We start from the raw sequence: 24,956 nt of genomic DNA, 5'->3' as shown, positions 1-24,956 counted from the left end.
ACGTTATCTGGTATGAATCCAGAAAGTAAAGTACGAAGTGTCCTGCTTCAAAACCACTTCTCATCTCTATCCATGTCCATCAAGGAAGCGCCCTCTTTCACACGAGAAATCCAACGTTCACCGCCCTTTACACTGCATTCTGCAACTGATGTATTCCTAGCGTAGTGTCGTCCCACCTGTCGCCCTCTATGGTTCTGAGTGTTGGTCGACTATAAATGAGCGCGTCTCGTGGTAATGGAGACGAAGATGTTGCGTTGGACTAGTGGCGTGACCGCCCTAATCGCATCTGAAATGAGGATATCCGCGATCAATATGGGGTTGCACCGATCGTGGAAAAATTGCGAGAGAGGCGTCTTGGATCGTATGGCCACGTAATTCGCGCCAATGAGAATTCACTTGACAAAATTGGTCTGAACATCAAAGTCGATAGTAAATGACCAAATGAAATGGATAGAAATTTTTAAGCTAGCAATCTGCAAATTTTGCACCTTTACTTATACCGAAATGTGAACAAAGCCACCGATATGAACTGAATGGCTACGGCTTTTAACTCTCGAAAACGGGCTATGAATATGGAATGTGCGCATGCTTCTCGAAAACAGCAGCAAGGGTGCCCAGAATTTTCGCTTTCTCTAACTCGAGAGAAAATTCGAGGGATATAAGCTGGACATGCTGTGCCTAAGCGAAATAAGATGGTGGGATTCCAGAGAGTACGCCACTCCCTCTTGCAGCAGTGTACTTTTTTGCTCTGGAATGCTGTGTAGTATGAGACGTGAATCTGATGTCGCATTGTTTCTGAGCACTATCGTAGGGGCTTGGGAGCGATTTGTAGAACTCACATTGTAATTTTAATGAGTGATCTGAATGCCAAGGTGGGCTCTGACAACTCTCTGACGTGTGATAAGGAAGCACCTTCTTGGCGACCATTACAGTCGTCGTCGGCCACGTCTCGAAGGGGCGTCATAAGATCAGACTGACTGTGGAATCGCGGAAGCGGATTGATGAACGGCTCTATTGACTGCTGCAAGCCATGTCGTGCGTGACGCGGTAGTGTACGCAATGACAAAAAAGCATTTTGTTATTGCGCTGGTTAGGGCAGCGAAATATGCGTCACGAAAGAGCTTGTATTTCGTCGGAAAACTTCCAATGGTATCGTGAATGAACTCAAACGAGGTAAAGACACTAGGTTTCACGATGTCTCTGCAGACTTATTTATCGCTGCACCTGAAGTTACTCGTGATCTGCTGCTTCTACTCATATGGAAATCTTAGGAATCCAAGACCTTTCCTAGAGAGTGAAAGAAAAGCATGATCGTCAAGTTCCCAATGAAGGGGCCCTTTTTAAGTGTAACAATTGGAGGGATATCTGCGTATTCCCTGCCGTTGCAAAGATAATAGCTAAACTATTCCTGGAACGCATCAAAGAACATCTCGAAAGTTTGGTCGACAGAGAGCAAGCTGGTTTCCGTTCGGACCATTTTGGAACAGCGCGGAATTTAGATCTATGCTGCTCTTGCTCTTCATCCATTTCGAGAAAGCTTTCGATAGCGTGAACGGGAGTGTATCTGGAGTACTCTACGCGGGATGGTATGGACACGTAATTTCCGCTAAGATTTGTCTTAACATCGAAATCAATTGTAAGTGATCAAAAGATCCGTCGAAACAACGGTCATTTGATACACTGTGTGGTGATTTGAAAATCTCACGACTGCATCCAGATCAGGCATTTGATAGAACAAAATTGCGCAACCAATCACGATGAGCCTAGGCGAAAGAAGAAGATGATTCTACCCTCTAGGTAAACGGCCGAAATAATCAATGAAGATTTTTATTTTGGCTGAATTATGTGCCTGAAAAATTAAATTCCAAGTAAAATATTTTATATCAACATCAATTAATAGTTTTAAAATAAATTCAGTTTTCATGACATTATTTCTGTTTTTTTATAATGAAGAAAACGGCATAGTGATCAAAGAAGAATACATGATACAAATAACAAATAAATACATTTAATTTCAATTCGGAATCGGAATATTTTTGTACTAAATATGTACAAACGTTTCTACGATTTAAATAGGAAATATTATTACTTTGCTGGAAATTTGAATTTCTGATAAACCAATATTTGCTGATTCAATTTTCGGCTGGTTGACGTTAATCTTTTCTATTTTGGAAGAACCACGTGATTGTTACTAATAGATTTTATGATATTCTAAAGATTACGTTACTTTTTGGTTTTGTACGTATAATACATGCAACATAAAAATAGCAGTCTTATACTCTGCTGGCGGACATTAATTTTATTAAAGTCATAAAGAAGTGAAATTTCACCGAAAATGTGCACCACTGTAACCACTGCTGTAGCCACTAGAATATGAGCTATATCCACTTGAATAACCACTAGAATATCCACCACCGTATCCACCGCCAAATCCAGGTCCAATCCCGCCTCCGTATCCCCCATGGCCAATGTAGCCACCATGTCGTGGAGGAACAATAACGTTCACCACTTTAATAATCGGCTTGCGACCATATCCTGGCCCGAAGCGTCCGTAACGACCTCCATACCCAAAACCACCACCGTATGCGAATCCTCCAGCGTAGCCTCCACCGCCCACGAACTGTGCAGATACAGCGACCAAAACTGCCAATAAAACGATTACGATCCTCATTTTGGAATCAACTGCTGCGTGAGACGAATACTAGTTTGAATCTTCAATTGATCGAGACTATTTATAAAAACTAATGTGAGTACCTGACGTAATTGTTAAATAGAATCGATAAACAGATCATCTGTTTGGATACAAAACATTACGGATTGGTGCGATTAGGGGTCTCGTATACTGTTCATCTTGTTTCCGATACTTTTTATGGTATTTGCAAGAGCAATAATTTGATCCTTTCGGCAAACAACGTACTTCAATGCAACCATTTTGTTGCATACCAAAGCTTATCTCAAAGATGTGGTGATATGATGTATATAATGTTCTAACCGGCCTTCTGTCGCAAGAATCATCGCATGTATCTTCTGGACATTATTCAATTATCATCACTTTTTGCGAAATTTACCTGCATCTTGAGAGTTTGAAAGGAATCGATTTTCCGATACTGATACCACATTCACACAGAGCAAGTCAGAGGTCGCACCTTCGTGGAGTCATTTCCCTCAAACTTTTCTCAATTATCACCTTCCGACTGCCAAGCAAACAGATGCTAATTCAATGCCTTCAAGAACTGACACTGAATTGAGCTAATGTCTACACTAGCCACGCCGAAGATTTAAGATGGTCAACAACGGAATGGGGAATTCCACCAGGCGGTGGAGTAACATTAGAAACATATGATTTGGCGTCAGTTTTCGTCAGCATGGTCTCCATGGAAATATTGCGATACTGATTTTACTCTCGAAATGCTTTCAAGCAGATAATACCCAAGGCCGTCTTGCACTTGTTTACCATACACTGACTAACCGGCCTGGTACGTGACAGTGATCTCCAGCTCTGGTAAAGTATTGTAGAAGCTCGTTGTACCACAAACGGACGCAATAATTACTCAAATGTGTCGTTTTATGGCTTCTGCGGTATGTGTAATCTGCACGGAAACATGTTCTTATAAAAACGCTATGATTTCATCTTTTAAGAGGCGTGTTTATTTCCTGCAACCGCTGCTAGAATACCAATTTCCTAAATGTTTCCTTGTTAACCTACCTTGATTCATTCAAATTGTTTTCGGGCTCCGTCACGCCTTGGTCGCCGACTGTTCACGCCGGGCTATGTTATGTACATAATGTACACAAAGTCCATTAAGAAAAACCCAACTTATTTTAATGGTTTTCAAAAGGAAAGTATCTAGAGTTCTAGCAACAACAGCCGTAGTCACATATCTTTCAATTGGAGCCTCGAAAATGAATCTGTTCTGGAGTTCAAGACCGATCAGAACATAACATATTTGTATTAGCCCAGGGGATAAGCGTTGAGATAATACTTCGTTTATTACGTAAATATACTCGCAGATTTCAAAGAAGTCCACAATCATCTCAAGCTGAAAAAATTGTTATTTTGTTGTTACTCTGAGTGAAAGTTGATAACATTCTGGCGAAGTATTACTTCATGAACTTCAGTGGAATCGACCTTCACTCTCATATGACATAGACGGATTCGGTTTGGTTCTTATAATTTTGCCCCGTTAACATTGTTTTCAGAGAAATTTATCTTGCAGGAATTACCAAAACAATCGTTAAGCGTTTATACCAAATTGCAAAATTTACTTCTTTTTAAACCAATTACCGGAAACAAGCAAAACCACATTTTCATCTAAAGCTTAAAATGGAATCCAAATATTCAAGAGTATAAATGAGTGCCTCATACGTAATGTATTAAGCAATTAAGACACGGTTGGTAAATAGTAGGAATTTGCAGATATTTTTAGCATGTTACCTAGCAAATATCTATAGATATATATGTATATCTCAGAATGTTACAAATTTCCGACTCCCTTAAATGTCATAAACGGTTCTGATAAGCACAAATTCCTGAAATACGACGAATTGGTTCCTCCAGTTTGAAACCGATTTCAAATAGATGTGACTGCAAGATTGCTGTCTATGCGCAGGAGCAGCATAATAATATTGCATGTTGCTATATTATTATGCTTCTCCTGCGCATAGACAGCAATCTTGCAGTCGCGGAGATTCCCTATAATGGACAAAAGGAGGATTTCTATGAGAAGCTGGACACTGTAAGGGAAAATATTCTAGAAGTGATAAAATCACGATTTGAAGGAGATCTCAGTGGCCATTTTTATTTCTAAAACAACTGTCTTGACTACCACAAGTTTTTGGAGACTTACCAGCTGCCGGTGAAAAGACTGCGGATTCATTACATTGTCTGGTCATAGGTGTTACATTTTTCGAGCCCAGAGCTTCTCATAAGGTCAGACGATCAAGCCATCGATACATTGTTCCAGGGCAAAGCTTGCCATATTGATTGATTGATTAATTGATTAAACCCTTATAAGCAATATATTGACAAGTTGTTTTATTTTAGCTTATACATATGTGGCACCCCACCTAGTCATAGTAATGGCCTGCCAAAAACTTTACTTTCATCTCTCTCAGTAGAAGTAGAAGAAAAGAAAGCTGATGATGGGGACGAAACTGGCCTAAACCGGCATGTAGAAACGGACCTGTCCAGACCGGCTACCATGAATCTGCGTGGCATATATAAGACTGTGCCCGGACCGCCAGTCGACTCAGCTATGAGTGAGTACCTGAGTCAAATCAGGGTAATAATCTCGGGCGAGCGCAATGCTGACCACATTGACTCCTACAGTATACTGTAGTGCACCGTTACGGTCTTGAATGAGGTGCTCTAATACACTTGAAGGCCCTGATCCAATAAGGATTGTTGCGCCAAAGATTATTATTATTATATATATAAGATTGCTGTTACGCATATATAAGACTACAGTTATATCCAAAAACATGAAGGTTGGCAAATTAACTTGGGGCTGCCCAAAGCCTCTTCCTCTCTGCTGTCAGCAAGGCTGGAAAGTCGCAGGACTGCCCTTATGTCTTTCTCTTACAAGGGCCGTGTGATATCGAATGCGTGCTGATATCGAATTACGTTACTTAAAACCAACCATACTCGAACAATTCTGTCTCCAGCGTCAAGCTGCCTTCATCTTTCGATAATTTCGACCGTGCAAGGACCGAAGCGAGCACTAATAGATCTGGTATTGCATGCGAAATCAAATGATTTTGAACTCTTAATAGGTTTAGGTGTTAACACAAACGATCGGCATATTTGTTGAGAGAAAAGTAATTTTAAAGGAGAGAAGATATATGATTTCATCCCTTCAGCTGATCCCATAAAGCAGAACACGCGATATGCTCCAACGTTCAGGGTGCCAAGAGGAAATGAAGTAAATGACCTCATAATTTATACTTGACAGATGTCAAAGTTGATTTGAGACTAGTGGATGCTGCACGAAGCCTCACCTCAGATACTTAGAATTTATTCTAAACATCCTTTGCTTTTTCTTATCATAATGCAGTCGAAAGGCTTTCAAATACCATCCTGCGTATCAAGCTATCGTTGTTTCGGCCGGATTTTTGGTTGGTTCGATGTTCAGACCATCTTGGCAAGTGAATTTTTGCTAACGTGAATTATGTGACCCCACTATCAAAGACGTTTTTCTCCCAATTTTGTCACGATCGCGGATATCCTCATTTCGGATGTGATCAAGGCGCCGCTAGTCCAACGCCATATCTACGTTTATATTGTCGCAGGACATCGTTCATTGTCTTTTGTAGTCAACCAACACTCAGATCCATAGAGAGCGACAGGACGGATGACGTTGCGGTAAATTTTAGATTTGAGACGTTCGTTGATACGTCGATCAGAAAAATAACAGTTCTGGAACACCACTTCATCCAGGTTGCGTTAATGCATGAAGCAATTTCATAACGCATTGGCTAATAGCATTGACCCGATATATTTAAATCACTCAGTTCTGAACAAGTCACCGCCACTGACAGTGATAATCCCAGTTTAAAAGGGGTCGATCGAGAAAAATCCTGCTTCATTCATATTTAATCTGAGACCGTGTTACATGAGACGATCAACACGTTTTTGGAATCAAGTCATTTTTGCTATTAGACGCTAGGAAAACATCATCCGCATAAACCAATGCATGTGGTGCTGGACGTTGGATGTTTCGTGTGACAGCATCCATAGCAAAAACAAAGAAAAGTGGTGAGAAGGTGCTTTTTTCACGAACACCGGCAGAGACACGAAGCGGTTTTGATATGATTAACCAGGAGTACGAGTTCTTTTGGAACAAGGTGCTGCTGTAGAACATGTTAGATGAGTTCTATTACACACGGTGAAACGGCAACGCTTCTTAAAGCGTTAGTTTAGATATTTGTAATGAATCCCTCTAATAACAGCGATCGCTTCCTTTGCTTGGCTTTGTATTCTTGAAAAGCATTTTATCGGCGAGAAACTTGCGGTGCAGACGTTTATTTTTACGGACTTTCATTTTAACATTATCATTCAAAGCCAGATATCTGAGTTGATAGAAAGCTTACCTGACTCGGTGACCTCGACGGTTGCATAGACCGCTTTGTGCATCGCATTTTTAAATTGTGCGATTCTTCGACATTCTTAATGGTTGGTTAACGCTTAAGTGGGATCATTTCTTCCTGTTTCTCAGAAAGTCAACAGCATTTAATACGCGGTGAACCAATGTGTTCCTCACGCTATATTGTCGGCCGCTTGGTTCGAATGACAACGGCCGATGTTGAGGTGCGACGGTCCCATAGGGAATTTCTTCGCCGTCAGTCACGGTGGTAAAATGTGGGCCTCTTATGAAAATACAGTTGATTTGCGCTTTAGCGTTCTCATTATAAAATGCAGGAAGATTCACAAGGTCATGACTGTTTGTCAATTAGACTATAAACTAGCTTCCCTCATCTCGCGCTACAAAGCCTTTTCCTCCATGGCACCTTTGGCTATCTGCCTTTTCACACATATAACCACCACAAAGATCGCCCGTAGTAATGATATAGTCATCAGCAAGCACGCTGCAGGTGCTTCTCGGCATCGAGTCGTCGAATAGTGGGATCAGACAATGGTGATTGTCATAAGCCTTGACGACCGGATCACTCGACTTCTTTAATGGGACCAGAGGAACCCTCTAAAGTGGCCATACCAAGACCACATTGAGTGTGTGGGCTACCAAAATTGTGAAGTGTGTAGCCATTTTTACCGCGTTCGTGTTCTATGTCACAGCTTTTGGCACCAAACCATCGAGTTTCTTGAAGAGCGCAGACGTCAATGCACCTTTTCCGAAGAGCCAGTTCCTCGGTCTTTCCAGCGACGATTTCAATATTTAGCTGGCAGACACGTATTTGTTTTGCTCGGACTAATTTATTAACGTCCAAGCGTCAAAAAAAAGCTTTTTTCCCATCGCTTTGTTTCTAACGGCGTTGGATGCATTTTCTTGGCCGGCCTCTCGGGACCTGAAGTAAGCGAGATTAGGTAAGATTTAGCATAGCCGAATAACTCCAGTATAGTTGTGCCTTCTCTGATCTCACTATTTAATTTTTGTTTTACTGTGAATAGCACAAATTATGTTCCCTCAAACTCTCCTCCTTTATCTGAGCGTGGGTAAATAAACTATAATATAAAGACGGGACCCTTGGAAAACGGTTTGGCAAAAGTTCGGAGGACTACATGGCAATAAAGTCTGGCTCCATAAGCGGTTAAAGACTCCTTTGATGATAGAAGATTATTTGGAAACTCTGAATTGAACAATTTTACAATGCTTTAAATCGGCTTGCTATATCACCCGAGGTAAACACGATAAAATGATAACTTGGTGGAACCAAGAACTGCAAAACTTCAATAAATCGATCAAGCGACTTCTAAATCATACTTGTAACAACAATAAGAGTGAACACTGGTTGAATTTGATGAACTCGCTTTAGAATGTACTTTAAGGAATTGCAAGACGAAAGTGGGGCTTCCAAACTGAGTCCTTAAAAGGGATGAGTCAGCCAAATTGCAAACCGAATGGAGCTTTCACGGACTGAACATTTGCATCAGTGCAGACTCTCTTGGAAGCGCGCTATCCGGAAAATCATTACATCATCGAAATACCATACCACATCGACATCTGCTAAAATAAAGCCAACAATAGTATTTACGATATTTTTAAGGTTCAATGTCTGTCTGTCTGTCCGTCTGTCTGTTTGTCTGTCTGTCTGCCACACGCATTTTCCTCAGAAACGGCTATACCGATTGACACGAAATTCGGTAAGATGGTGAGACCTGTGAACGCCCAGACATGCAGGGAGTAACATCCTTCTACGTTGAGATTTAGGGGGCATCCCCATACATGTAAAAGGGGGGCGTAAAATTTGTTTCACCGAATATAGTCATGTAAGGTAGCAAATGAAAGGTCTCGATTAGTACCTTTGGAAGCCGGTATTAGTTTTGACATTTGTTAGAAAGGCGAGGAGTGGGAAGGGTGGAAAGTAATGATTTCTTTAGCGGACCCATCCTCAGTCACTACCCAACCGAAAAATTTGAAAAAAATCATGAAGCTGCTTCCATATGGTGTCCAGGCCTCAAAATACTCTCCATATCGATATCCGTTCAAATTAATAATAGTATATTACCATATTTTTGGGAAAATTGAGTAAAACCCCCCTTAAGTTTATCCCAGAGTTATAAAAGTTGATAGTAATATAAAATATAATAGGAAGCATATTATCTCCAAAGTTACAGTAGCTCAGCTTTTCATTACCGTATAAATTTGCAACCCGAAGTACTTAATCTGACATGTTAAATGCATATACATTACAGGCTACGTACAAATGGAATATACTCAAATATACTCTCAGAAGAAGCAAACAAAACCTTTCATACCTGAAGCGCCCAGCTTCCGGTTTCCCGACTGGTTTTTAAATTAAGTGGGAATTCCCTATAAGTTCATCCAATAATGGTTTTCCAATAACCGGTTAAAATTTTCAAACAAATACAAATGTAACAAGAACTGGCACATCCTGGTTACTTGTGCGTTTCTCAGATGATGTAAAAGCGTTCCCGATTATAAACCATTGTATTTATAAATGGTCAATAGAAATAAACAATGTTTAACAGATCACAGACTTAAACTTCGTCTCCCATCCAGTATATGTGCCCAGAATGCATAAGTAATCATATATTTCCTACACACGGATTGAAACAATGCAGCAGACGCAAAGCACTGTCCCACATCATCTCAACTTGACAATAAATCGCTGTTGATGTCACTGAGAACAAGGTTAGGCCTATATTTCATATAAGTATTAAAAAACAAATTTTCGAATACAACTTTGAAGCGAATATTCTCATCAGACTGTTAAATACATTATAATAACTTCCAACCCTCAAACATGTCTGTATTATCAGTTCAATCAGAACAGAAGAATGCGCGTTGTAACTGAGATTGTTTTTTTAAGAAAACATCTCTATGACCTTGAACTAAAAATTTGCAAGTAGTACTGGAAAACTAGAAAAGTAGTGCATCATTCTTATCACGTTTCCAATATCACTAACTTTTGGGGCGATGATGTAACAACCGAATGAATATCAGCATGTTTGTACTGCCATTGAGCCCCGGCGAAATTTTGCCATAATGGAAAGCATTATCGGCTGTAAGTATGATACACCACAAATAATTTTTTGGAACAGCAAGCAATCACAATATAGCAAAACAATTATTACCTTGAACTTCCCAGTATAACTTCTATCCTATTGCCTGAAAAACGGGAGGAAAAATATGTTAAAAATTTAGTAATTATCGCTGTCGTTAGAACAAAAGCAACTGTGGAAGCCTTTCACAGAGCGGTACTTTAAAACCTAAATAGACCGTGAAACACACCAAACAACCAAACTACGTGGAACAATTCGACAAAGAAACCATATCAAATCTTTTTTTGCAAACTCCTTGTTCTATAGGTATTGCAACTCATGGAATCATAATTAAAACAAAAGTGTGTACTCATAAACACAAATATTTATATTTAAATAAACATTTTATTTACAACTATCTAAAAATTTATACAGAAAACCCTAAAAATCACCAATTACTGCTGCTGTATCCACCCCCGTAGCCGTAACCTCCTCCGTAACCACCTCCGTAACTGCCACCGTAACTACCACCATAACCGCCACCGTAACCACCGCCGTAACCGCCACTATATCCACCTTGGTATCCGTACGATGGCTTAATGACTTTGACTACCTTAACTCCGCCGCCATATCCACCTCCGTATCCGTTATATCCGTATCGGTTACCGTATCCGTATCTACGACCATACCGGTTACCATAACCGTATCCACCACCATATCCGTCATAGTCGTCGTATCCATTATACCGGTATCTGTCGTAATCCCTGTATCCTCCTCTGTACCCATCGTATCCGCCGCCGTATCCTCCACCGACGCTGACGCCTGCACCGATTCCTACACCGAAACCGACTCCTGCACTGTATCCTCCGCTAAGGGTTGCAGAGGCCAGAGCCACCAAAGCGAATAAACAAATGAGGATTCTCATCTTGTTGTCGGTCGATCGGTTCTTAACTTAGAATTCTATAGAGTGACTGATGTCGCTGAACAAATTGCAACTGATATTTATATATTGGCTCATGGCGCATGACTAAGCTGCGGCTATATCGATCTACCAAAACCGTATATTCGTACCTACCAGCTAACGCCGTATAACATTTAATTATACATACATACTACGCACAATTGCGCTGTGAATATCAATGTGGATGCCCCTTATCTTCTCCATGTCACCACACATATATCACTCACGATTACGTCTAGCTTCCCTGCTAAGAGCTATCACAAATGCGAGGAGAAAAACCCAAAAATAATAGCCTTAGATGAATACTATTTCAAGCCGAGTTCCGCGAATACTAGGCAAACTTCAATGGAGTCGGTGTTAGAGTTGAGCTTTCAAGTTGACTAACGGAGGTCAAGATTAGAATATTTTCCAGTAATAGGTTCCTGAGTCATTGAAATTCGTAGAAGAGCTTAATAAGCTATTGAGAGAAAATCCCAACCATAAATAATAGTTCTTAAAAAAGTTTACTTGCTATACCCATAAAAATTTCTCTATCTAGACATATAAGGGAATTACTATGTGGACACTCAGGACAGAATAAAGTGGAGCCATGAACAAACATATCCGTCCATCGGGTATAAGTGGCTAAGTACAACTTAAATAGAAGCACGAAGCTGAAATGATGTAGGTTGTAAAATTAGCTATATGCTTTCCTATACACAATTGGCTGAGTCCCTATAACTACGAAATATACATATATACCTATACATAATTTGCTTCATAACATAATTGAAGTTCTTGAAATTAGCATCCACAATAAAGTAATAACTCCACAACGGGGGTCAAGCAGTGGACTGCAGAGAGGACTGGTGCCCACAATGGCCAAGAAAAAGCTTCCGGGAGTCAAACCTTTCGTCTACCATCGATCAGCCTACAAAAAAGAAATACTGTCAAAAACCCAACGGGGTGGAATCCTTGGCTGAATTGGAAGCCAGGAGGCACGACGTTAGCCACGTTAACCGATCTAGGTTATTAGATATTCCTTGGATGGAAGCGAAAATCAACATATGCAGCGGACGCACATGATGACAATTCGGAGAGTAGTTTCTAAACCTCATAGTTGCCCAAAAAGAAACCTGCACACCCGGCTGTGAAGCGTGTTACGAAAAAGGAACAGAAGTAGAGTACTGAAAGGAAAAATGCAAGCTAGCAAGTAGACGTTTTGTCTGCAAAGGCTAGGACGGGCGGTCAAAGGGTATCATAGGGCCCAGAGCGAAGCGTGGATTGGTACCCATGATGGCAACTCTACTACCAAATCATATCTCCACTTCCACGTAGAGATCGCTGGGACTTTTCCCTAATGGAAAGCCGCACACCAAGAAAGATGAAGGCAAATCTTTTGGGCCTAAAAACGGAACCAATTGCACCAACTGCTCTTGTAGGTTGGGGATTGGGTAGGGCCGACAGCCCTTCACAAAAAGCAGAAGCTACGAAACAACGAAAAGAGCCGCGGGCAGGACTGAAAACGTACTAACTGTTTGCGCACGGAGACCGTAGCCGCAAGTGATAACGGACTGCGGATTATCCAGCTAATAGTGGAAAGCGGACCACAAACAAACTTTCAGCCAAACTGAATACCGCCACCTCTCAGCCTTGATGAATGTCAGAACATACAGCGGGACCAATATATGTAGACTCGGATCGCTATCTCATTGGCATGGTGCTCCGGGCTCGAATTGCAACACCACCGAAAATCTCCTTTGACAATCAAGTGAGAATGAGTACTAAAGCCGTCCCGAACAACGTCCCCCATAACACCTATAACGGGGAAATGGATGCCGCAATAGCTGAAGTTAACAGACGAGATGAAGCATCGACAAATAATTTGGATAACCATTTGCAGAACGTTACCATTGGTACAACCACAAACATATTTGATACCACCTGGGAAAAAAAAGTCGGAAGGATGAATGTAGGGTAGCAACGGAATAACAGAATGCGGCTATGCGCAGAGGCCCATTCCGAACTCCGTCAGAGAAGCGTTTTACAGACAGAAAAAGGAAGGAGAACCTAGAAGTCAGTGAACTCGACAAGTACAGCGAGCAACCGCAGCAGGCGTGCAAGTTTGACTAATAAATGAACATGATGAAGCCATATACACCTCGACGTGCATCCTGATTTCGGATCGCATATTGCAACAATGAGTTGCATACTTTGCTGAACTCAACAACCAAAATATCAGCGAGTTGGAGGTCCCACTAATTGGAAACGACGGACAGATGCTGCCACCACCAACCATTTTTTGTTGAGGATGCTGGGAGTCCTGAGTCCGTCAAAAAAGTTAACTGACGGTTTCGCCCAGGGCGGAGGCAACTCATCAGACCCTGCCTTACCTCTTGTCTATTTCTAAGTTGCACTCGTTATATTGTGTCTAGTGAGCATTATTTTTCTAGTTTGCGGCATAATTTTCCTCTTGTTTTCGTTGATTCCAAAACCAACTTTGTTTACTATTTTGTGGAGTTTTATGAATAACTTCTTTGCTGATGTGCAAGATCGCATCATGATGTTCATATCGTCCGCATTTGCAACGATTTGGCCGGGCTAATAAAGCAACGTGCAATTTGTGTCCATAATCAACTTTCGTATAACTTGTTCCAGTGCCAGCTTGAACAGTAGAGGTTCAAGTCCATCTCCTTGTTTTAATCCAACATACGCCTCAAACGCATCGGTCAGATGTTTATTGACTATGACCTGCGCTGTTGTGTGGGACATTATCATTCTGGTAAAGCTTCCCAGTTTTGTTGGAATTCCCAAGTCGAGAATTACTTTGTTCGGTACATTTCGGTCAATACTGTCATATGCCCGCTTGAGGTCTCCGAATATTTTATGGACATTGATTCATTCTCAAAACGAATATTGATGTTAAATTCCCTGCTTTTTTGCGGCAGCTGTTTGCCCGTAAATAACTAGTCAAGTGTCGATCTTCGAAAACCTCCTTATTATTCATCAATCATCTTATCGGCGTAGTTTCTTACTCTTCTGTCTAGAGTTTTCGTCAAGATTTTATACGACGCACAAAGGAATTGTCAAATATCAACTTGTCACCTTTTTCTGGATAAAGTATATCACACTTTTTGACCACTTTTACGGGATCTGTTCCCGGTTTCGGATGGAAAGAACGAAATTATGGATAGCTTTCGCGGTCCATAAACCATCTGATTTGATGAGTTGAGCGGGAATGTCGTCTATTCCTGGCGCTTTGTTTATTTTTTGACGTTTGATTGCTAACTCAATTTCTTAAACTGTTGGTGATTCAATGTTCCCATTCTGCTCGACCATTGTTCTTGTGTGTTCTGATGATTGAGTTGCGTATGAGGGGTTGAGAAGATCTTTGAAGTAAATCTCTCACGTGATTGACCTTCGTCCCCGATGACTCCTGCGTTTTTGTTTTTATAAAAGGTGGTTTTGCATTGATACTCACCTTTAATGCTCTTCACTACATTGCTCGTGATGTTGTCGTCAATTTTTTTCAATTCTTCGATAAAATATTTTTGTTTTTTTTTTACCTTAGCTGCTCGTCCGAGATTTTCGTAATTTTTTCTCTTCGTTATTATTATTTCCTCGGCGCTAGAATTCATATCCAACCACTTATTCTGCCATTGTTTTGATAGTGCGTTTAAGTCCATACTAAGTGTCATTTATAGGCTTGCGAGTAAAATTCGCGAGAATAGGATGTAACAGTTTCTCACCTCAAATTTTCTGCCAATTGCGAAATTAATGAGACTTGATTCATCATCAAGACTGTGCCCTCCGGCCGAAGTGCTTCCTCGTTTCCAACCTTCGAGGTAAAATCCTCGAGCAACATCTTGACGTAATTTGGAGGCAATGAGTCGTATAGTCTTTCCAGGCAATCGTCAAAGTGCGCTTTGACTTTGTCATCTTTTTGTTCAGCTGGGGAGAGTATGTTGAAAAAGCCATATATTTAAAAGCTTTGCTTTGATAAGTCAAAAGGTGAAAGGGTAGTGTAGGTCCCAGGGCGAACTGTGGATTGGTACCCACCAACAGCCCTACTACCACACCTTATCTCCACCTCCAGAGGGTGACCGCTGGGAGCTCTTTATTAACGAAAAGCTGCAGACTGAGAAGGATAGAGGCGAGACTCCTGAGCCTGAAAACGGGATAAATTGTACCAACTAGTCCTCTATTTTGGAGGTTGGGTAGGGCTGACAACCCTACATGGAAAACCGATGTTACGAAGCCACGGAAGGAGCCTCGGATAGGATTGACTATACAACGACGAACCCAGCAACGACAATTGAATAACGATTTGCGCACTTTCTAATGGAACGTGCGCTTTCTGTACAGGCCAAATCCTGCTTAGCAGCTAGCCGATGTCCAGTCCCAATATACGGCTGATGTAATAGCGTTGCAGGAGATGGACAGGAACCGGTTTCCTGGAGGAGAGCCAATACACCATATATTATAGCGGCTCTCCAGTAAACCACGTACTCGGAGTAGGTTTCTTAGTCACCCAAAAATGGAACCTGCTGTTATCGGCTGCGCGCTTGCGAGGCAAATTTTGAAATATAAGCCTCATTAACATTCACGCCCCTCAGTGGAGACTGCAAAGTCGGAAAAGGATACCTTTTACGAGGCAGTAGAACCAATCTTCGAAGCCTGTCCCAGATATGACATCAAAGTCAGTCAAGTAGGGACCCTTATTCAGACAATACGTTGCCTCCCACAGCTCCCGTCAAAATATAAATGATAACGGACTGGAAATTATTCAATTAGCAGCTTCAGATGAAGTGGTTGTTGGAAATACCTGATTTACTCGGAAGGCGGTCCACAAACATACATGGACCTCTCCAGACGGGACCACTTTCAACCAAATTCAAATATAAGGGGGAAATGGATGCCGTAATAACCGCAGTCAACATAAGTGCTGCAGATGAAGCATCTACGAATGTATTTCACAATCACTTGAAGAACGTTACCCTCAATACGGCCACAAAAAGAGCCATTCCGGCTAACTTGACGATCAATGTAAGTTAGCAACGGAAAGGAAGAATGCTGCTTACCGAGTAATGTTGCATTCTCAAAGAACACGGGCACACACGGAGACTTATCACAAACTCGGGCAAACGAAAAGCGGCTTCACAGAAGGAAAAAGGAATCGTGAGAGAACCAACAGGTCTATCAACTCGAAAAGTACAGGGAGAAATCGCACCAGGCGCGCAAGTTTTACCAACAGGTCAGTAGAATGAAGCCTTTCACACCTCGATGCCAATGCCTGACGACTGGCAACGTGGCATTATACCATATGTCCCATACATAAAAAGATGATATCACACAGTGTAGCAATTATAGAGGTAACACGTTACTGAGAACTGAGTACTGAGTGAGTGAGATATTCTCTGCTATCTTGCTAGTTCGGATAGTTCCATATGCCCTGAAGATCATTAGCCGATACCAAAGAGGCTTCACTCCAGGCAAATCAGCAACAGATCAGATTATTTCTCTGCGCAAGTGATGAGAAAACTGTTTGAACATGGACATCAGTTGCACCAACTCTCCATCGACTTTATGGCTGCCTATGATAGCATAGTAGAGTAAAACTGCACGCGGACATGGGAGAATTCGGTATGCCAACGAAATTGATAAGACTGACTAGGCTGACCCTGGCCAATGTGCGAGGCCAAATAAAAGCAACAGGATCCCTCTCAAAACCATTCGGTGTTAACAACGGTCCACGACAAGGGTATGCCCTATCATGCGTCCTCTTTAGCCTGGCCCTGGAAGTGACCTATGATACTGAGATAAATGCGAGGGGTACGATCCTCTTTAAACCATCCAACTACCGACCTATGCTGACGAAACCTACAAACTACCTTCATCCATATCGAGCAGGGAATGCGAGATCTTAGGCTACACACCAATGCAGGCAAGACAAAATATATGGTGGCAACGTCAGCACCAAAAACCAACCAACCAATAACATCAAACCGCACTGGTCCAACGGGAAGAATAAAGACTACAACTTTGAAACCGTTGATCATTTCTCCTATTTAAGGTCAAAAGTCAAGAACGATAACAACTACGATGATGAAGTTCGCGCACGGTTGTTGGCAGCCAGCAAAGCCTATTTCAGCTTACAAAAACTGCTCTCCTCGAAAAGTCTCACCATAAGGTCGAAGCTCTTACTGTAAAAGACTATGATCTTGCCAGTCCCCCTGTATTCCTCGGAAACTTGGGTTCTAAGCAAGAAAAATTGCGAATTCCTGGCCGCGTTCGAGAGAAGAATCCTCCGAAGAATTTTTGGCCCCCTACATGAGGATGGACGATTCCATAGCCTACATAACAAAGAAATCTACGAGCGATACCATGACCGTCAGGTTGTGGATAAAATCCGGCTCAATAGGTTACGGTGGGTCACTTAATCCGTATGAATAGGGATGATCCAGCCCGAAAAGTCTATAAAGGCAATATCGATGGTAGAAAAAAAAGAAGACGAGACAGACCCTGCCTTATATAGAACTATAGCGTAGGCCTGGATGCGATCTGTCTGATCTTATCAACAGTTATGTGAGAGAAAGGAAACTCCGATGCGACACAAATGATTGGACCTAAGGAGTGTCATCATATAAAGTGAACTCATACGAACGGGGAAATTGGAAATACATATATCAAGGAATATTTTGGATTTTTAGCTATGTACGAATGGGAAAACATGCATAGAAAATGTTTCACACAAGATGAACTCAATATCTTTATACCCGAAAGGCCAGCTTCCGGTATACCAACTTGTTTCTGATTGGTGAAAACCTGACCTAACGGTTTAGAATAGCCCGAAGAAATATTTTTGTTTGATATCTCCTTACCTAATTGCTATCCGATGGACTATTTCGCATTTATGAAAATTAGGTTAGGCAAACTTTTGTCGAAAAGAATTTCATCATGTAGATATATCAACACCACTTTGTTCACTTGTTTATGAAATGACAATAACGTCATTTCGCAATATGGATAGAAAAACAAACCACAAATTGATATTTTCAAAATTAAGCAGGTTTTATTCATAATTTACAACCGATTCTTTACCATTTTTTAAATCCGTAACCGCCAATACCTCCTAGCCCACCTCCGTATCCACCGAGGCCACCTCCATATCCAATTTTCGAATATCCACCATAGCCGCCATATCCGCCATATCCACCATATCCACCGTATCCACCACCAAGTCCACTGTAGCCTCCGCCAACCCCACCACTATAGCCGCCGTATCCACCGCCGATATATCCTGCCGAAGCAACGGCTAGAAGGACTGCCAAGCAAATCAGGAATTTCATGTTGAGATAAGCAAACGAAGAACAAACTGCAACTGATGCTCTATCAAAATCTGGACCCGGTACTTATACTAAATCCAGCAAACTCGTGAAAGATCATTGCAATGTATTCTAATTAATTCGCCAAATTGTTTTTATTTTTACTTTCTCACTGAGGGTCAATTGCTTCATTATACAATGCTAAACCTGCACATTCACTTCGGTTTCCTTCTTTTGGACGGGTATGGTTTTTTGCTCAAACTCCAAGTTGCAATGAAGTTTCTGTGGCACTGTAAATGTAAATCAGTATTATACCCAAATAATAAATAATTAATCTCGAGTGTAAATAAGTTTGTAAATAATTCCTGTGCAACTAGCAAAAAATTGCATGGAAGGAGATGGGGTAATCTCGGCAGTGATTAAAATTTAATAGCTCCTGACTCATCAAAATACGGGCGGATATTATTATCCCAAACTTAGCCACCTCAAAGTTTCCACAAAGACCACATAATTGTTTTTTATGATAATTTTTTGTCAGCACATTAGGAAAACTTAAGCCTTTTACTTTTAACTCTGACTGTCTTCATGTAAAACAGATACAAATTTAGAATTAAAGTAAATCTCTAGATGATCTAAGAACAGCGTTGGTTATTGGAGATACGTAGATTGATGCATATATGCGTTGGCAAATCCCTCATTAATTATATTTAAAAATCCACAAAAAAATATGAATTTTAATCGTAGGCATAAATTGTGAATGAAAAGTATTGACAAAGAAATCAGTATGAAGCTCAAATGACCTCCCCCCTCCCATTACTTGAACGGCTCTCAAACAGCAGAAAAAGAATGTTTCTTTTTTTTGAAAACTCAAGAAAAAGTAAAAAGTCTCCATGAATAAATTTAATAAACTCAAACTACAGTCAAGAAAGGCTTCTTATTTTGTGTTCTAAGTTGCAAATGCCCAAATAAAATTCGTCAAAGAAAGTTTGAAATTTTTCTAAGACATTATTTCAGGGGGTCAGTCCGTGGAAGCGGTTTTTATCGCTTTTCGGGAATTTTTTTTGAAGAACTGAATAAAGATACAGATGCGAGTTCTTCACCATATATTCACTAATATCTTGGCCATACGTAACAATTTGTTCACCTCCAAATTATCCCTCATTATTGCAGTACGGGGCAACTTATTCACCCGTCTCCAGAAAAGATTTTTTGATCCAACGTTTCTGTGTGAATGGATTGAGTTAATATTTGGGAAACTTCTATCATATACAATGAACTTTATCGTTGTCATTCAAAGAACTACTAGTAAACATGAAACTTTAAAAATGGAGGAAATTGACGGGACGAACCTGCCAGCATATCACAGCAGCTAAACTGAAACGTCCCGTCCAATATGTGTTTTTATGCCTCGGGGCTAACCAGGCTCATTAGGATACTTAAACGCCTCACACACCAAATGTATACAAACTGCAAGTCTCTGAAAGCACGAAACAGTGCTTTACATCAATATATATCTGCAATCCTAAAAATTAAGAGGAAAATCGCGAAACAATCTATAGTCTGTAGCCAAATTATTAGAGGCACCTTTGGAAAAATAGATAATTTCAGTTTATATGCAAGAAAGGATAACAATGTTAGCAATTTTTACAAATTATTTATGATATCAAACAATATTGAGTAGACATTTGAAATATAATTAAAATAATCCCATAATGTTAAAAATAAAATAAAAATGTAATATTTAGTCAAGCCGTCTTTTGCTCTTCATGGTATACTTTCAATAAATTTAATTTTTAATTCATCGTTTCTATGCTTACCCATCATAAGGACTACTGTTAACTGTATCTCATTCATTAACTATTGGAGTAAAGGTTAAACTTCAGTGGGGCACAGATTTGAATATAATTGCAGCTTATTTTCCAGGTAGGAATTCTAACGACATTACCGAAAAATTATTTATCAGCGAGTTATATAGTTCTCCAGAGTTATTAACCAAACAATTCTTTTATAATTTCAAGTTGGCTGATTGGTCAAGGTTTCAAAACAGTCTAATACTGACATTGACCTCGCACAGGTTTCCAAATCAAATATTGCATCCACCGATATAATTGACAATTATCTCAGGTCTTTTGAAAACTTGATACGTAAGGCTATAAATCGTAGTGTCCCGAAAACACTTGTTAAAAAATTCATTCACATTTCCTTTCCCCCAGAATCGAAAAAGCTCATTGCGCAGAGAAACGCCTATAGACGTGACTGGAAAGGCACAGAAATGCGAACTCAAAATTTAGGTGGAAGTAAATAAACTCACTGAATCAACAGTTACTCATCATTGTTCGGAACAATCAGTGGAATAATATGTTGAGCAAACTTAAAAATGGTGAAAAACCATTTTGGAACATTGTTTGAATTTTAAAAAACAAAAATAAACATATTCCGACTTTAGAAGATTGTGGCCAAGTTTATTTAACTAAGGAAGCGACCATTTAGCAAGTACGTTTGCTAAAAACTTTGACGAAAATGAGGAACTGTATGATGCAGCAACAGAAACCGAGGTTGAATGGACACTTAGAGAATGGAACACACCTTCTATGTCCGAAAGCTTCCCAACGCTTAAACTGAAGATTATATGGGATATAATCAAATCGTCTAAGCCGAAGTTATCCATGGGCTTTGATAATATCCCCAACATTTGCCTAGTAAAGTTGCTAAGGAAAGCAATCCTATTTCTTATACACATCTTCAATGCTTGCATCAAATGTGGCTATTATCCAAATGGTTGGAAATCCGCAAAAATTACCCCGAGTCACAAAAACCTGCTCATGTCGCTACTAGTTATAGACCTATAAGCCTTCTGGGCAATCTTGCAAAAGTATTTAAGAAGATCATCAAACAACATCTTTCTGCCCATGTGTAATGTCAAAAAATGATACCGGACGAACAATTTGGACTTAGGAAAAGGCATTCAACAAACCATCAGTTAATGCGTGTAAAAAATGCTGTTGAATTAGCTTTCGGTTCAAAACAATCTATGGCCTTAGTGTCCCTAGATATAGAAAAAGCTTTCGATAGAGTTTGACACAATGGTTTACTCTACAAGCTCATAAAGGCGAACTTCCTGGCTTACCTGATTAATCTGGTGAACAGTTTCCTTAGTGGCAGATCATTTAAGGTTCACACTTACAATAACCTTTCGGAGCCCCAGAATATTAGGGCAGAAGTTCCACAAGGCTCTGTTCTGGCCTCACTATTGTACCTTATTTACACGCATGATTTTCCTCAGGCAGAAGGTGTACAAATCGAAATATTTCCGGACGATACTGCAATTTATACAACAGACAAAGTGGAACACGCAATAGGTGTTATATTGGAATATTTAAAAAAATGGAAAATTAAAATTAACGAACAAAAAACTCACGCCATATTTTTTACTAAACGTAGATCTATTCCTTATATAGCTACTTCAGATTTATCAGTAAATGGATGTAAAGTTAAGTGGACTAAGGAACTTAATTATTTGGGGTTAACGTTCGACAAATCTTTAATTTATAAAGATCACATTACTCAGACGATAAATAGGGTTAATAGTCTGATTATATCCTATGCAGCTGCAATTGCTACTTGTGCTAAATCGCACACCACAAAACTTCAAATTGCACAAAATAAAGTGCTGACAATAATCTTAACTCGTTTAAAATTCTTCAACACGAAAGCACTACACTCTTTAGCTAAAGTTGACTTAATTGATTCAGTAATTAATGTATTGAAAAAGAAATTTTATGATGGGATTTCACTTGTAGATAATCCGTTAATAAATTCTTTAATGTAAACAATTCGCTTATAAAGTTTAAATAGGTTAAGTACGAATAAGTTTTAGTTTGACTTAAAGTTCAAGAGGTTTTCAATTGCCATTTTCCTCGAAATTATGCATAAAGATATAAAGTACAAATTGCGCGCATGCAACATTTGTAATTGTAAGATCTAAAATTAGTTTAACTGGATTCTGAATTTTAAGCTTTGTTAAAAAAAAATATTGTAACACATTATTGGCAATAAATTATATATCTATATCTCATTCATTCAAATTTTCGTGAACATTTTGTGTTTTTCATTGATCTCCGATGGCTTTTATTGAGGTTATGTCTCGGTGCACTACCAGGCCGGACAAAAGCTGTGTGCTAGCCAGGATCGGGAATGTGGGGGGTCCTTTGAGCGCTTTGATTCCTCATGTGTCATTATTACAAAAGTAACGTGTCTTTTCCGATGCACGATCCACCGCGCGTGGAGCTGTGTCTTCGGACCGGAGTGCCGCGATCGAAAGGCAAGATCCACGACGGATCACGATCCCGATCATCGTTTCCTCTGCTTCAGATCGTGATTGAGACGCGGCCCTTGAGGTTCCCACCCTTCCTTGACATCCTCAGGCCATTATTTCAGACATCCTCAGGCCATTATTTCAGAGGATGTCGAGGACGGGTGGACGTTACGCGTTACACGTTAACGCCTTTATCCAAGTGTACCTATTTTGATTAACATATTTGAATGAGAATTCGTTTTTTCTGTTAATTTGATTTTGCCAGTATATACTTATTATAATGAATTAACCCTCTTGTCAGTTTCAGGACTTCCTTCTTTTCTCCTTCTTCTGAACCCCACAAAACTTTAACTCGGGGACATTCTCCAGAATAATGGCCTGAGGATGTCAAAAAGGGAGGGAATTCCGGAGGCTGCGCCTCAATAAACAGAAGAAACAGGGATCGAGACTGTGATCCTTCGTCTCCGGCCACCCAGAATGGTCGTTTGATCGTCACTAATTCCCCTTTAGCTCATTACAATCTACCATTTTTGAGTCATATTTAACAAGAATATTTGATCAATTTTTTTTTCTATTGCGTGTTGAAAAATTTGCTGATGGTTCTTGTCAAACGCTATAATCTGAGCCTAAGTCCCTTTTTTCGTTGGTTTAGTTAAAAAAAGAAGACGGGAAACCGGACGCTTGGGTGTATTTCTTATATAAAAATATGTATGTATTTGCTTTATTTGTACCTAGCACCTAATATATACGCATGTATTGTGTCAGACTTTGTATGATACTGACATTCAAAGTCTTAGAATGTACACTGAAGCGACAATTTTAACCTACTATAACTTTGTTAGTAATTGTGCGATTTCTACCAAACCTGGTAGGATTATGCTTTATATTATATATTATATTATAAATTATATTAATATACTATTATTAACTGTATTCGAACTTACTATTAACTTTATTTGAAAAGACATCGGTATAGCGAGTATTTTGGACCTTCGTGTTTTTTTTCAGACTCTTCGATTGATTAATCCTGAGCAAAGGCCGCTTAAAGAAATGACCACTTCCTAAACCCGCCCTCTCCCATTTTCCTTTAAATGTCAGACCTGAGGCCAGTATAAAAAACGCTGATTGAAACCGTTCGTACTCCTCAGGACCCTCCCTCCTTTTGCATGTATGGAGAAACCCGCCCCCACCCCTAAGGTCCACATAGAACAATATAGCAAATTGAATGTGTGGGAGTTCACAGTTAACACCATCCCACTAAAGTTTTTGAGAGAAGTGCGTGTGACAGACAGAGAGACAAATAAACGAGCAAACACAACTTTAAAAACGTGGGCGATTTTGAAATTTAATTTTTTAAAATTCTAATTCTTAGCTGATCCGTTGATTCTAATTCGGGCCATACATATATACGTACTGCGGATTCACGGCATGAAGGTGAAGTTGGGTCAAGTCTTAAAAAGGGAAACCGCAACATCAAATACAGTCAATACGAGAATAATAAAGATGGGAAACTACAAGTTTGAGACCGCTATTAACATCTCCTATTTTGGGGTAATTTGCGGCCCAACCGATAACAACTATGACGATGAAATCCGCGCACGATTGTTGGCAGCCAACAGAGCCTATTTCAGCTTACAAAAACTGTTCCGCTCGAAACGTCTCACGATAGGGTCGGAGCTCTTACTGTACAAGACAATTGTCTTGCCAGTCCTCATGTATTCCTCGGAGACTTGGGTTTTTAGCAAGAAAAATTGCGAACTCTTGGCCGCGTTCGAGAGAAGAATGCTCCGAAGAATTTTTGGTCCCCCTCATGAAGATGGACGATTGCGTAGCCTACATAACGACGAAATTTATGAGCGATACCATGACCGTTAGGCTGTGGATAAAATCCGGCTGAATTGGTTACGGTGGGTGGGTCACTTAATCCGTATGAATGAGGATGATCCAGCCCGAAAACTCTATAAAGGCAAAATCTACGGTAGAAAAAGAAAACGAGGCAGACCCTGCCTTCGACACAACGATATCGTAGGCCAGGGAGCTAGACAGCTTTTAGGGATATCGAATTGATGGACCTCGGCGGAAAACCGGAATGTTTGGAGTTCCATATTAAGGCGGGCCTAGACCGGATACCGGTTGTTGCGCTGTTGATGATGACGAAATTCAACTACGAATATATTCGTGCCATGATTTTCTATA

General features: G+C 40.2%; 4 protein-coding genes across 8 annotated transcripts in view; all 4 read right to left on the bottom strand.

The window, feature by feature from the left end:
• LOC119649762 (regulating synaptic membrane exocytosis protein 1) overlaps positions 1 to 24,956 on the bottom strand; it is a 692,290-nt gene that overhangs the window by 584,028 nt on the left and 83,306 nt on the right. For 4 of the 5 annotated variants that reach the window (XM_038052056.1, XM_038052057.1, XM_038052059.1 and 1 more), the window contains exon 3: positions 10,274 to 10,307. The exons of the other annotated variant lie outside the window; for it this stretch is intronic. The gene's annotated coding sequence lies outside the window, so the exon portion shown is untranslated. The remainder of the gene's footprint in view (positions 1 to 10,273; positions 10,308 to 24,956) is intronic. 5 annotated transcript variants of the gene reach the window in all.
• LOC119648501 (keratin-associated protein 21-1-like) lies at positions 2,327 to 2,671 on the bottom strand. Its single transcript, XM_038050268.1, has one exon. The coding sequence runs from the start codon at positions 2,669 to 2,671 to the stop codon at positions 2,327 to 2,329; it is 345 nt and encodes a 114-aa protein (XP_037906196.1).
• On the bottom strand, positions 10,629 to 11,105 carry LOC119648500 (keratin-associated protein 6-2-like). Its single transcript, XM_038050267.1, has one exon. The coding sequence runs from the start codon at positions 11,103 to 11,105 to the stop codon at positions 10,629 to 10,631; it is 477 nt and encodes a 158-aa protein (XP_037906195.1).
• Positions 18,167 to 18,519, bottom strand: LOC119649766 (keratin-associated protein 19-2-like). The gene has a single exon (XM_038052065.1). The coding sequence runs from the start codon at positions 18,467 to 18,469 to the stop codon at positions 18,218 to 18,220; it is 252 nt and encodes an 83-aa protein (XP_037907993.1). The 5' UTR covers positions 18,470 to 18,519; the 3' UTR covers positions 18,167 to 18,217.

This window comes from Hermetia illucens, chromosome 2 (genome assembly GCF_905115235.1).
Source record: "Hermetia illucens chromosome 2, iHerIll2.2.curated.20191125, whole genome shotgun sequence".
Lineage (NCBI taxonomy): Eukaryota > Metazoa > Arthropoda > Insecta > Diptera > Stratiomyidae > Hermetia > Hermetia illucens.
This window is presented reverse-complemented; position numbering and strand designations above follow the sequence as displayed.